Here is a 14547-nt window from a genome sequence, read left to right on the forward strand (position 1 = left end):
GCTTGTGCAGCTACTCTACATGCTGCGTTCTTTCCCAGTTGAGCCTTTCTGTTGTTTCCAGAGATTACCGAGAGTTAGTTCATATATGAATATTCATTAATTGAAGCCCACAGTATCAAGTCCCAACTTCCACGTGTGAAATAGCCCTCATGGCCAGACAGACAGGGTCATATCGCTCCATGCTGCCTCTAGCACAATAATTCCCAGTCAAGGAGCTTCAAACATTCAGCTGCAAGTAACTGAGTGGTAATTCTCTGAGTGATGAGATGTTGAGTACAGTACCTTACTATCTCATAAGACAGGTACTAACTTTTATGGGGAATATCTTACACTTTTTTTTTGTACAGATATCCGACAGGGTCACCCAAGCAAGCATTGCCCTGCAGCTTCTCCACCACTATTAAAACAGCAAAAGAAAAGAGACTACTGAATATGCATTTTCACTTATGCACTTAAACTAAATTCACTCCAACCCCACCATTGATATTGCACAGATTTGCAACTGCTTCTCAAGTACCCAACACACGTGATTGTGTGAACTGGTCAGTTGAAATTGGCGATATTCACAAATTAACAAGAGACCCAACACTGTTTTGCACAGACTTCAGGAAGCCTGACGTTGGCAAACACTCAACCGGCTACATTTTGTCCTTGTTTTTCCAGCATTAAAAAAAAAAAAAAAAATTTAAAGAGAAATGATACGTTAGCATATAAAACAATTTATTAGGGCAAGATATATTCCCACCTTACAATGTGGAACATGTTAGAATCTTAAAACATTTCTGCCACAATTAGAATCTTTTGTGAGCTAGGGGAAAGAATGTGGCGTGGTGGCTTACCAAGGTGCAGCACAGCAGATTATATTTACAGGCATCAATTCCAGGTTCACAAATTAATAGTGGGTGTTTAATCTGTGAGCGAATTGCAGAGGCCACCTTAGATGAGGCTGTAGCATATTTTACGCAACTTGCCTAGCCTGACTGTGAGTAATACAGCCGTTCCAGAATCCTGCTAATAAAGCCGTTACACCTCAACGCCCTACACTATCGTTTATTCATATATGAAGCATGTAATTATTTTTAATATTAGTCTGGAGCACAACAGCAGCCAGCTATTATGCAGGAAATGGGCTAGCTTTCCTGTAATTTGTCTGGGTATGGTTGAAAGGACTCACTGTCTTTCCTCAAAGAATGCAGCAGTTTAAAGCAGTGGTTGAATCGCGTGCCACCTGGTGGCTTCAAGCAGTTGCAGCGGTGCTGTTCACCAAAACCGGTGCTGAAAGAGCCACTCAGGGTTATTCTTCTGTTACAGATTTGCATATAGGATGAAGCAGATTGGTTTTGCAGTGCATTCCTCTATATATGCTATCCATTCTTAGCTTTGTTCTTATGGGCAGGGGTCACAGTCCTTCAGTGTTGTTAGTCCTACCCACCCAATCCCTCCAAAAAATTCAAACTCATTGTTGGTATTACATTGGGAATTGGATATCATGAACTAAAAGTCTAAGCTCAAGGGTGCCACAGAGCAAAGCAGGTGTGACAGCTTTGTCTCAAACATATCAGATGGGGTGCTAGACTATTTACAAGTGTTTTGTCATAAAAGGATCACTTTAAGAAGCTATACGTACCTAAGAAGCTATGACATATTTTGTTTCTATAAGTACCTTCTATTTTACTGGTTGGCAACCCTGCATTAATACGCAAGTCCTTTCGTTTTATATCTGTGATGTATGGGATTTCCCTCTGGGTGTATGGGATTTCCCTCTGTACCCCACCCCATTTTTTAGATTTGCCATAGTCTCTCAACAGGTAAAGCAGGATTGGAGGTGATTTGCTGAGTTAAAAGAGGACCACGGTTGCTCTCAGTGTGGTGGAGGTCAGAGTGGTTGAACTATGCATCCATTCAAGCCCAGTGACATCATTTCCCCTTGACATCACTTCCTCTTCTTTGCTAGGAGGAAGACCGAAGTGTGTGTGTGTGTGTGTGTTTGTTTAATGAGTTCAGAGAAGCACATGTAGCTCAGCAGTAAGCTGGGAGGACACCATGTTGTCAACCCTGGTGTTACTTTTCATTTATTGCTAAAATCAACACCAAATACTCATAACAAATTTGGATGCTTTTCATCTTTTTTGAGTCAGTGGCTGAGATCCTTTCTTTGTAATCATGTTCACAATAAGGAACATTGCATTAGATAAAAAGATAAAAAGCATTAAGGCTGAAATCCTATGCATACTTAACGTGGTAGTAAAGACTGAAACCACTGGGTGATGATTTGTAGGACTGGGCTGTGTAAGCATATAGTAATATATTCCCTGCTGTGCAATGAAGAGGCTGCATCTCTCAAGCCCAGAGAGCCATATATAACAATACTATCTTGGTTTGGGTTTTATGCTATGAGTTTTTAAGTATAAAAGGAAAAGATAAAGGAGCTCTGAATGTACAGACAGCAAGAGCAGAGTGATGTTGCTCAAATTATTTAGTTCTTGAGGTCTTGGCTGTCGGTAGATATTTCCTCCCAGGGTGGAAAGGCAGTGCCAGATGTTGAATAGCTGATCGTGCAACAGCAATAGGGATGCATCCGCTGGTTCCTCTGTCAGCATGTCTTTTTGCTGCCTCATGGCATTATTGCAAGCAATTAACAATTTAAGAACACATAAGTTCAAGAAACACCTGTTTCCAGACTTCGGAAAACTGCTGAGGCATCATTGGGTCTGGATTTTCAAGATGCATGTTTAAAACTGTTGAAATGCCACCTCAGTTCTCTACTACCTCTATAACAGATCCAGCAGCCTCTACCATATTAGGATTACTGAGCATGTTAGGTTCCTCCACCCCAAGTGTGACTTTAGTGGAGATGGATAAAAAAAGCAAAGTAGGATAAAAGGATTCAATGTGTCAAAGTGGACCTTATATTTTTGGGTTGTTGGGGGTTTTTTTTGGTCTTTGTGTTGTTCATAAAAGTAGACCATACCCCTCATGTGCCTCCATGGTTAAAGAATTAAAGATCCTCTCTTATGTATATCCTTTACATGGCATACAGTATTAGAAATATTCTAGCAAATATTTTAAAAATGTGTCTGCGACGGCAGCACCAGCTAAACTACGCCCCGCCCCAGGCATGCAAACTCTATATTGTTTGGCAAGGCTCCTTTAAGGGATGAAGGAAATTTCAGTGCTTCCTATTTGCATATCTCCAAGGAAACCTTGGAAACTAATGTAAGAATAAAAACGAAAGGATTATCAGTTTTGTTTCAGCATTTTTTCCTCTTCTCGGTGAATAGCGCAAAGTGAATTCTTTATCACTGTTTCTCTTTCCCCCCAGCAATTCAGTGTTCACTTTGAATTGCAATTATTTACCATCAATATTTTTTTATTATTTATCCTATGTTTATTATTTATTTAACCCTCCCCTCCCCAAGGAGCATAAGCTGATTGCCCTGTTTCATTGTTGGATTGCTTCATTTTGGGCACTGTGTTATAATAGCTACTGCTCAAGAGACCTCAGTTCATAGCCTTCCTCTGTTGTTAAGTTCCCTATGTGGGTTTAGGCCAGACACTAAGCTACCTATATCACAGGATAATTGTGAGGAATAGAGTAGTGGGATAACATGCACTACTCTTGCAAGTAAGATGGGTTGTAAATTTAACAGTGTTTTACCAGAGTTTATCAGCTCACATTTGCCACACTACCACAATGCTAATTAAAGTGATCTGGGAGCCAGCATTGTACAGATGGATTGAGGATTCAATTTTTTTGAGGCTTTAAAGCCATTGACAATGGTTCTGGAGACTTTATAGGCAGCAAATGTATACAATTCATGACAAGTCAATCACATGATCCTTTCAGTATTGATGGCACTTGACCCAAGCACACGCAGATAGCATTTCCACCATGTAATAAACTGGCCTTAATTGTTGCTTTGAAACTGGGGAATATTTATGGTGGATTTAATAGGTCTATCATCATGGTTGTAAATAAAAATAATTGCTGTTGTTTAGCATCACCATCATTTAGCTTAGGTCCGTCCTTTGAGTAATAGCATAAACACATATAATTAAATTAAATTAAATTAAATTAAATTAATTAAAACAGGTAAGAAGGGAACAGGAAGCGGAAATGAACAGAAAAGGAACCAGTAGGGAAAGCTGTAAAAGCATCTGGAGGTGTTTTTTTTTACTATAAATAGTAGTAGTAGTAGTAGTAGTAGTAGTAGTAGTAATAGGCTTCAAGCAGTTTTTAAAGGTGAGGAAGGAAGAACAATATGAGAAAACAGTCAGTTCTTCACCTGACAGCTCTGCCATAGGCACATACGTATATTTAAAGCACATTCAGAATACACATACCCCCCAAGAATCCTGGCAACTGTAATTTACCCCTCACAGCCCCACAGTTCCAAGCACCCTTAACAACATGCAATTCCCAGGATAGTTTGAGGTGGGGAAAACAACGCTTTAAATATATGCTGTGTATGCAACTATAGTATGCACCAGTTGTTGCCTGCTGACATAACACATTCTGGTCAAATATTCAAACAGTGAGTGGAGCCCGAGTGCAGATCCACCCAGCAAAGCTAAGACTGCAGGAGCAGGTCTCGAATATAGTCAGGAAGGAACACTTCTCGGTAGTGACACCCGCCCTGTGGAATGCCCTCCCACCAGATGTCAAAGAGAAAAATAACTACCAAACTTTTAGAAGACATCTGAAGGCAGCCCTGTTTAGGGAAGCTTTTAATGTTTAATAGGTTATTGTATTTTAGTGTTTTGTTGGAAGCCATTATTATTATTATTATGTAATGTAACTTTACTGGCAGCAAATTCATAGAAAGTTTTAAATGTGGTCACCGTTGTCTAAATGGGCTTGCTGTTGATCTGGATTGATTTGGTTTAGTTCACCTCACTGTTACTGGCCAAAAGGTCATAAGCATGATGCCTTGTCTTGAGTTGTTTGTGACATAGGAAGAGCTAATATTTTTGAGTCACAATTCCTTTGGCCAGCAGTAAAGCAGTAAAGAGCTGATGACTCAGACTGGGACAAAACTACTAGTGGGAGGATGCTGCCCTGAGGTGGTCAACTCTTATAAAATCATAGAATTGTAGAGTTGGAAGGTACCATGAGGGTCATCTCATCCAACCCTTTGCAATGCAGGAATTTCTTGTCCAGTGTGGGGCTCGAACCCTGAGATAAAGGGTCTCATGCTCTACTGAATGAGTCATCTTTCCATTTTGACAGTTCATCCCAAATGCTAAATCAGATGAGCAAATAAACAACAACTAGCCTGCTTTACTTTGATCCTATACAGGTCTTTGTATCCTAATGGATTACCTAATGAATATTCCATTCTAACGACTTTTCGAATGGCTGGAACTACTCTTCAGAAGTATTGGAGCATTTGGCAGGTTCTAGACTCTTCTGGAAAAGAGCAAGTTGGATTGAAGTTTAATGGGCAAGCCAAGTCTCTTGAGTACTCATATAAAGGGATGGATGGAAGTCTCCAAACAGCAACGTTTCTGGATTTGCCGTATCTCTTTGATTCCCAGTGGCATAAGGTTATGGTTGGCATAGAAAGGAGTTCTGTCACGCTTTATGTTGACTGTACTCAGATCCAGACTTTAGCCATAAAACCAAGAGGAAAGATCAACGTTGATGGCTTTACCACACTGGGAAAACTGAAAGATAACCCTCAAATTTCAGTTCTGGTAAGTTTTAAACATTTACATTTACAAAGAAAGTACTTCCTTTAGCTTTCCTTTGACTTTTTCGTGTGGCAGGGTGGGGGGGATAGATGTAGGTTGGCATCACAATATATATTTCAAATGGAGCAGGAAGATATGGCTCTGTGATTTTGATGATATAGAGAAGCATTGATTATCTTTTAACAAGCTTTAAATTAGAAAAGCTTATTATAGTCATATATCTGGAAAGTTGCTTGTACTGATCCTTTAAGAACCCTGTAGATACTGGGGAAGGAGGGGGGGGGCACAATTCTGAAAACAATAGATAATTTAATAAACCAGATTATAATGGATTGTGGATTTAATGTTCTGCCAAAGAATTAAGTACAAGTCTTACCTCAACTCATTACAAAACATAATTAAAAGCCACCAAACCTTTACACATTTGCAGTGAACGTGACCATCTTTAAACTTTATTATGATTAAGCAGCTTATAAGAATTAATTGTGTTCTCGGTGACATTAAAAGTTCAATTGATTTATGTGGGGGTATCCATTGAAAGTAATATTTATTATATTTGAGCTATAGTCCTGTTAATTTCAAAACCTCAGGATAGAAATGACATTATCTTGGCCTTCTTTCTGCAATGGTCACCACAGAACATGACCACACACACACAATCTCACAAGATAACATTTCATGGAATAAAATCACTACTTGGTTTTGAAATCCTGTAACTGCAGTAGGGCCAGAGGTTCGGAATCTTCAGACGTAGTCAGACCTCCTTGCTTATGACATCACAATGCAGAAGCAATAATTGCTTTGTATGAGAAAACTGTTACTAAATTATTCTGATCATAATAATTTTTGAAGTCCTTTCTTCTCTGTTCCTCCACCAAGAAAGTTGGTATTCAGGAACCTCGGCTGTGACACTGTATAATGAGCATATTTATTTTCAGAGAGGAATTGTGATTGGTGTGAAGTATGTAAGTAAGTGTGAAGTACCTACCGTCTATGACAGATAGAAAATAATTTGTACCATGAAGATGTGGAAATTCCTCTTTTGGATAATGAGTCATGCTGCACTTTTATTTCCCTGAAAAAGGTGTTTTGTTCCATAGAAAGCAAATAGAGGCATTAAAAGAAAGCACACATGTAAGGCCTTTTTTATTTACTAATTCACCCCATTTTACTAAATTTGTAGTGTCAATAATAAGTATTAATGATATTTTCTATCTTGTTTCTAGTACAGTGGTACCTCAGGTTACATACACTTCAGGTTACATACACTTCAGGTTACAGACTCCGCTAACGCAGAAATAGTACCTTGGGTTAAGAACTTTGCTTCAGGATGAGAACGGAAATCGCGGCACAGCAGCAGCAGCAGCAGGGGGCCCCATTAGCTAAAGTGGTGCTTCAGGTTAAGAACAGTTTTAGGTTAAGAACGGACCTCCGGAACGAATTAAGTACGTAACCAGAGGTACCACTGTCATTGCATTTGGGTCACATCCTATGTACAAGAATGCCTTACTAGGAGCTAGGTGGATTCATCAGGGGTCAACTGTGCATGAACAATTGTTCTTTCCCCTCTATCCCACTGTTGTTGCTGTTTTTAATGGGAAGCAAGAAGAACAAACAGAGGAAAGACTGCTCAACTTCCTACCTTTGGTCTGATCACTTCCGTGGGTAGTCAACAAATAATTTGCGGTGGCACTACAAGTGGTAGTAATTATCTGTTCCCTTGAAGGAGCAAAATCTTAAAATGGCCCACTGTGTTCATGTCTGAAAGGAAGTGGAAGTTGGCCCACATTTGAATAAATTGTTTAAAAACAAACAAATATCAATATCAAGTTTAATGCAGATGACTGTGGTTATGTTGACCAATGAATAGACAAAGCAATGGTCCTTTATTTCACTACCGTCAAGTTAATGAAACAGCAGCCAGGCATTTTACTTCACTGGTCTCAATTGAATTCCACTTTAGATGCAACAGGGCTAATTTCTGTTTGATACTGTAGCTGAGGCAGAGCTGTTCACCAAGCAGAAGCAAACAGGTAATTTTTAGCTATACAGTGGTACCTCTGGTTACGAACTTAATTAGTTCCAGGGGTCCGTTCTTAACCTGAAACTGTTCTTAACCTGAGGTACCACTTTAGCTAATGGGGCCTCCTGCTGCCATCGTGCCGCTGTCACACAATTTCTGTTCTCATCCTGAGGTAAAGTTCTTAACCCGAGGTAATACTTCTGGGTTAGCAGACTCTGTAACCCGAAGTGTTTGTAACCCAAGGTGTTTGTAACCCGAGGTACCACTGTATGTGTTGAACTGCCTGTTTTGTGGGTTTGCCCATGACTCAGCTAAACTGCCGGGGGGGGGGGGGGCAGAGCACGAAGTGATCCAAAGAGCTTTCAGAGTGTCATGTCAGAATGCTGAGGAGTACAGTATCTGCTGCTGAAGGCCTCTTTTAGCTGTTGAAAAATTACAAGGCAAAACAGAGCCACATGGTTCTGTCTCAATTGAATTCCATTTTAGATGTACTAGGGCACAGTTCTGCTGCTGTAGCTTACAGCACCCACTTAGAATTGGGCTGCCCATCCTGTCTAAACTTATTTGCGCCATTAATATTCTTATTACCTGTCTGCAGATGAAGGAAATTGTTCTTGTGTTATTGCATTTTGATTAGACTCCTACATGAATTGACCATAATGGGCCTAAACTGGCACGTAGCCGAGGACTTGGGCTTAAATGATTTGTTGGCTGCAGCAATTATTCTTCCCACATGCTTCCAAAGGCTTTGCTCACTGCTGGCTGACAGCCTTTTGTTATATCCCCTCTGCCTTTTTGGAAGCATTCGTCTCTGTAGAGCTGTCCTTATTCATTCTTTGAGGTTTGTAACAAAGGGATATTCACTCCAGGATAAATAGGTTGAGAGCTACAGACATCACATCCTGTTTCATGAAATGCACCGACTGCTCCACTTGAAAACACTGACCTCCATTACACTGACCACAAGTCTTATTTACATAAAGGAAACTATCAGGTGGCTACATCTTTTGCTCATTGACAGTAGCATAAGAACTGTGGACACCCGTGGATTCAGCCGAATCACCCACTAGATGGCAATATAACCAGTGATGCCTACAAGTTGATTACCTGCATAGGGAATTCAAATGATGGTTGAAAAAGTTTGATTTTCAGGTTCTAAGCATTAAGGATGGGGCAGGGGGAAAAGGTGCAAATCAGTATTTCTGTACATTGGTCTTTTCTGTAATGTATTACAGTAATATATCTGTATTTATATACACACATGTGCATTTTTAAAATACACGTTACTTAGCTGATGAACTGCATATATCCTTCACCCAGTACCTGGGCTTCCTGGCATTAATTCCCACATTTCTATTAACTTCTGTTAAGACTTACATTGACACTTAGCTACGATTAATGCTAATCAGGACTTGCTGTTTCTAACTAGGTTAGAAACGTTTTGAAGTTGGTTTGCAGACTTTGGTTAAGGGTGTAAACCCTGGTTAGTGTTGTTGACATTGCTGAAGCAAACAGAAAATTCATGCCTGAGAGGGGAGGGGCTGGGGAGAAGGAGCACATGGTTTCGCACCCTGTACTTGAACCTTCCACCATAGTTAAGAGATGGGTTGCATTATTTATACGCTGGCCCACCATATTATGCAAACCAGCTCATCAAAAGCATAGGTGTCCAGAGTAATTAAAAATAATAGTTAAAGGTAGCTTGGTTTGCAGATGATTATAAAAATAATGGAATTAAGCAGATCCTAGGGATCATTAATAAATCCATGCTAAATTGCTTGTATCACATCGTTATAATCTTATAATACCAGCATGGAAAGTCAGGGCACACATTCCCTTGTTTGTTTGCCTGTCTGGTGATTTCTGAGAACAAAGAGAGTTTCTTGGTAGATTTAATGATATAAAAGTAACAGCTAGATGTAAACTAAAACCCTGATCTGAAACACACTTGGAAGTTTCTGTTCACTTCAATTGCAGGTCCAAGTAATTTGCAATCAGTTATGCATGTGAAATGTGCAGTAAGGATGTAAGAGAGATGATAACACTAGGAAAGCAAATGTACTCTAAATGCTGGAAACCTAGAAACTCCAGAATAGGGAGAGAAAATGAAACCATAATCACTTATAATGATTATAAGAGGCAGGAGATAATTTGTGAAATGCCCCAGAGAAATGCAAAAGTATATTTGGGAATAAAGGTGATTTTGCATATTATCTTAGAGGAGTTCAGACTTAAAAGTCTCATTGATTGTATGAATAATGTAGAAATAAGTTTGTACTAGTTAGAGAATATGGCAAAATACTATGGTTCTTAGGCTCAAATGGGTAAGGGCATTAGCTCAGCAACAGGCAGGTTTGAATATAGGAAATGAGATGACATGATGTATAGAAGAGGAAGTCAAGAAGTTATGGAAGGTTGTGCACAGAAAGATTTTAGGAACATAGATAATATCAACAAAATGATCCGTATTGGAAAAACACGGGTCAAAACAAGGAAATCATGGGTGCTGCAGGCTTATACTTTGTCCCCAAAGCATTCAAGAAAAATAGATCTGTGATTCTCAGCCTTTCCTAGTGTTGTGACCTGATCTAAGACAATGTTTTCAAAAAATATTGTAGAATCAGAAAAAGGGTGATTTAGCAACAGAAAGGCCCTTTCCTTGAAAAGGAATACTATGAGTTTGTGGTGGAATATTCTTCTAAGTAGATAGCACCATACAACTGATGTACCATGCAGAAAATTACATTAATAGGTGAACCTGTTAATAAGTGGAAATGACCCCTCTGTGCTTTGGTTCAGCAGTTGACTCTGGTTTTCAGTCTGTAAATATTTTCCCCCACTAATATGCAAACATTCAAATGTACCATTTGTAAACCTCACAAAGAGAAGTGTTTGATATCTTGGCCATTTCATAGGAACATTGCAAAAAAAATGTTTTAAGAGCATTGTAATGTACACAGGAGTCAAGTCTACATGATTCTGTATTCTTTTGCAGTCTGTTCTTTTACCTCACTAGGACCCCCCCCCCCTTAAATTCAAACTTTTGGAAGAAAAAGAACCAACAAATGTTAATTTAAAAGCAAAACCAAATATTACCCTTTTCTTAATCTGAGCAGCACAACTGGAATTTGACTGAGAACCAGTGAGGGTCTCCTTATAAAGATCTGAATTCAAATCCCTTCTGTCCAAGAAAAGTAATCTAAAACATTTTGGAGGGGTCTATTCAGAAACAGACATGTTGTTCCAGTACAGCTGACACACACAAAAGCCTTTCCCCTCTTGAACAGATGTAGAATGGTAAAGTTACAAATTTCCTTTCATAAAGCACTATACATTTCTATTTTATCCCTTCATTAAACATACTAACGGACACAGATTAGTTAAATGATGCATTCCTTATAGAAAAGACGATATCTGTAATTTGTCCCTCCATTAAACATACTAAGAAACACAGGTATGAGAAAGCAATTTAAGGATTTAATTCATCAGAATTAGTTATATGAATGCAGTGCACACAAAGCAGGGTTCTCTTGGGATGTCTTCACAGGATATAGATATACTTTGCTAGTACCCCTTTGCCCATCTGTTTATTCATATGCTAATACATCCAGGACAAGTATCTTCTATATGCAGTACTTTTTTGTTTGGCCATTTTGATTGGGTCCCTAAAGACAACTGTATAAATAAATCCTTGGTTTAATGCATTCTAGGGGCTATTCAGAAGTTTTGCACATTCCTGTGGCCATTTGGAAGGAATGCATTCTGGTCACATTTTGGCGTCATTCTTTTTTTAGCATGGTAATCCACGGCTCTAAACTGGTGTGATGCAGAGACTTTTTGCGTTCAAATATCTGGGGACAGTTTGCTTATCCATCAAGCTGTCTTTGAGTAATCGCTCTGCCAGCCTCCATTTCCACCCACAGAATGGAGGCAATTACTACCTACCTCACAAGTTTGTGAGGATCAAAGGGATGAGGAAATGCTGCTATCTGTATCCAGCCTTCAGGAAAGGGAAGGCTTGGAAATCAATGAAATAATCATCCAACACTTAAAGGATGTTAAAGGTTAGTGAGTTAGAATGGTGCTGTTGCTAATCCACTATGAAAAGGTAAACCACCTTCCCTGTTTCTGTCCTAGTTTGAGATCCAGTGGATGATGATTCATTGTGACCCTCAACGACCCCAGAGAGAAACTTGCGGTGAACTTACAGCTCGGAGTTCGGTAAGATTGTAGTGTAAGGTCTGTGCTTGGGCTGTGTACACACCAGTAGCTTAAAATGCAGCTAGGTCGTTCTTGTTCTTTTTCTCAATTTGGATCAGAGCTGGTTTGGGGGGGAAATGCATAAGAACACAGTGTTTCACAAGAAACGACAAGCTAGATTATAGACTGTGTACTTCACGTGTACACTGCTTCCCAAACAAGTGGGTGTGCACTGATTGCAGAGTAAATGGGAGTTTGTACACAGTCTTAGTTTTAGAAGATTGGGGGATTCAAAGTGCCTTCTTGCATTTCCTTTCTAGTGGTATATTATAACGGGCTGGGGAAAATAATGGCAATAATCTTTGCCTGATCATTCTCCTCAAAGCATAGATCAAGCCAAAAGTTGCTGGAAGATGCAGGCTGCTGGCTGCAGGGCAAAGGGTTAAAAAGCCAGTGTCATTCAATCCCTCCTTTCTAGCCATCAGGTTTCCTCCAATCTCTGTTACCCTCCTCCACAGCCATTCATTAGCAGAATAACTGTGCCTATTGCAGACTGTGCCTTTCTAGGTGTTCTGGAGGGGTCCTTCTGGGGGTGATTTTTTAACATCCTAAAATCCATCTGAGGCAATCAAAGACGAGTCCATGGCTCTCAGTGTTCCAGGCAAGAGGTTTTCCTGCCTCCTTGGGGTTTTCCTGCAAGTCATTTGCCTTTGCCTTTCTCAAGTAAGTTTTGCCTGACTTTTTCTTGTTCTTTTCAGATAAGCCAGACAGCCGTCAAGGTAAGTTTTAAAGGCAGGATGCTTGCCCAGTGCAGAGGATAAAGTGCTTCTATATGCTCCCTGTTCTGATCTATCAGCACTCTGCTTCACCCCCCCCCTTCCCTCTTTGTTTGGCAATCAAACGAACTGCTAATATGCATTTCTGTAATTATGCTATTATGTTGGAAAATACGCAGAAATTGTTGTGCCCTGCTGGTGAACTTCCCTGCATCATTTATTTGGCTGGCCACTTTTAAGAAACATGATGCTTGAATAGATGAAGGTTTGGTTCTACAAGGCAGTACTTATTTCATTTACCCTAGATCAGACTGCTTTGCAGAGGTACCATTTAAGCAGAACACAATTTCTGTAAGTTCTGGCTTCAGTAGTGCCTCTTCCTTTGGCCTATGCAGTGATTGAACAGTCCACCCCTCATCCCGTGTTGAAATCTGGCACCCCTGCCTCTTGAATATAATTTTTAGCTCAATCGAATACTTTTTATTCAGTTCAGTGCAATGGGTCAGGTCAGGACTAAGGTATGTGAAAGGAGGTTCCATGGAAATCAGTGGAACAAGTTAGTCACCATTTAATCCCGCAGATTTCATTGTGACCTAAGTTCATCAAACTTGGTCTGGATCTAACTCAATAGGTGATTATGGATGCCCGTGAGGAATTAATATGGATACGTTTCCCCTTCTTTAAGTAATCTTTTCAAAAACAAGAATCGGCATCATTAAAAGAGTGGCAAATGTAGGATCTTTTATCTGTGTTATATATATGAAGTAGGGATTCCAATCTGTGTCAGCCATTGTGAGTATGGAACCAAGCAGAGGTGGTAGTTCTTTTGGATGATTCTACATAAAGTGGTACAACATTTTAATGATTATGGTTTTACAGATCTTAGCCATGTTTTATCTATTATTTAGGAACACCTTTACAGAGAAAATGAAAAGGGTCATTGGTGCCCAAGAAACTCACTGGTTTAGCGTAGCAAGGGTAAGCTACTTTTCGGCAGTCTGTCTGAGGAAAAGCAGTCCTGCCGTCTGAGAAGGCAGGAAACACAAGAATTATGTCTAGAACTGGCATTCTCACAGCCTGAAACTGCCTGGCAAATCGGTGCCCTTGCTTTTAGTGTCAGTAGTTCACCTTCTCTGCAAGAGGTGTGAGGGGAGCGAAAGGGGCCTGCTTAAAGGTTTGCTTCACAAAGCACCTATTGTGAAGTTAACGTTGCCTGGCAGTTGGAATTTAGTCATAAAAAGGAAACCGTGGAGTATGTTGTAGAACCTGAGGGCCCTCCCCAAAACTATTTTGGGGGAATATGAGGTGCACACTGAAGTTTCATATAGAAAGCAGCATATCTGAAAGGGATTTAGGAAGTTTGTTTTTTTTTTTTAAAAAGTGGGGGGAGGTAGGTCCTATTTTTAGAAGAAAAGTCTTACAGAAGAAAACATTATACACAGGACCATGATGGAAGGTTTTTGAAACCTTCATCATACACACCTTTTAGAATATGAATATGGATCTGTAGGGATAATGGTGATCTCTCTTGGTAAGGTAAAACATAGTGGATCCTGGGGGTTACTTGCAGAGGTCAGTTTATTTCCTCTCAAAGTTTATTATTATTATTATTATTATTATTATTATTATTATTATTATTTACAAAGGAAGGAAATTGGTGGACATCTGATCCAAAGAGCACTGTTTTATTACATTTTATCACTGGTGTAGTCATGGTTGGGAAGTCGGCTTCTCTCTTCAGAATGTATGGGGGAAATGAAAAGCGCAGTGTGCTGCTATGGCAAAGTATGCTATTTGCACACACACCTCCTAGGGATCTCTGGAAAAAAAACCCAAACAAAACCACTAAACACA

At 39.7% G+C, this 14547-nt stretch overlaps 1 protein-coding gene and 1 long non-coding RNA gene across 3 annotated transcripts in view; one reads left to right on the forward strand and one right to left on the reverse strand.

The window, feature by feature from the left end:
* COL9A1 (collagen type IX alpha 1 chain) overlaps positions 1–14547 on the forward strand; it is an 89436-nt gene that overhangs the window by 30500 nt on the left and 44389 nt on the right. For both annotated transcript variants that reach the window (XM_028722686.2, XM_028722687.2), the window contains exons 5-7: positions 5301–5697; positions 11855–11938; positions 12676–12696. In XM_028722686.2, coding sequence (XP_028578519.2) covers positions 5301–5697; positions 11855–11938; positions 12676–12696 — 502 coding nt within the window. The remainder of the gene's footprint in view (positions 1–5300; positions 5698–11854; positions 11939–12675; positions 12697–14547) is intronic.
* Positions 6500–14163, reverse strand: LOC114593858 (uncharacterized). Its single transcript, XR_003705806.2, has 3 exons — positions 13654–14163; positions 7337–7455; positions 6500–6605 (listed from the first exon to the last, which is right to left on the reverse strand). It is a non-coding gene; the product is annotated as an uncharacterized LOC114593858 (long non-coding RNA).

This window comes from Podarcis muralis, chromosome 3 (genome assembly GCF_964188315.1).
Source record: "Podarcis muralis chromosome 3, rPodMur119.hap1.1, whole genome shotgun sequence".
Taxonomy (NCBI): Eukaryota; Metazoa; Chordata; class Lepidosauria; order Squamata; family Lacertidae; genus Podarcis; species Podarcis muralis.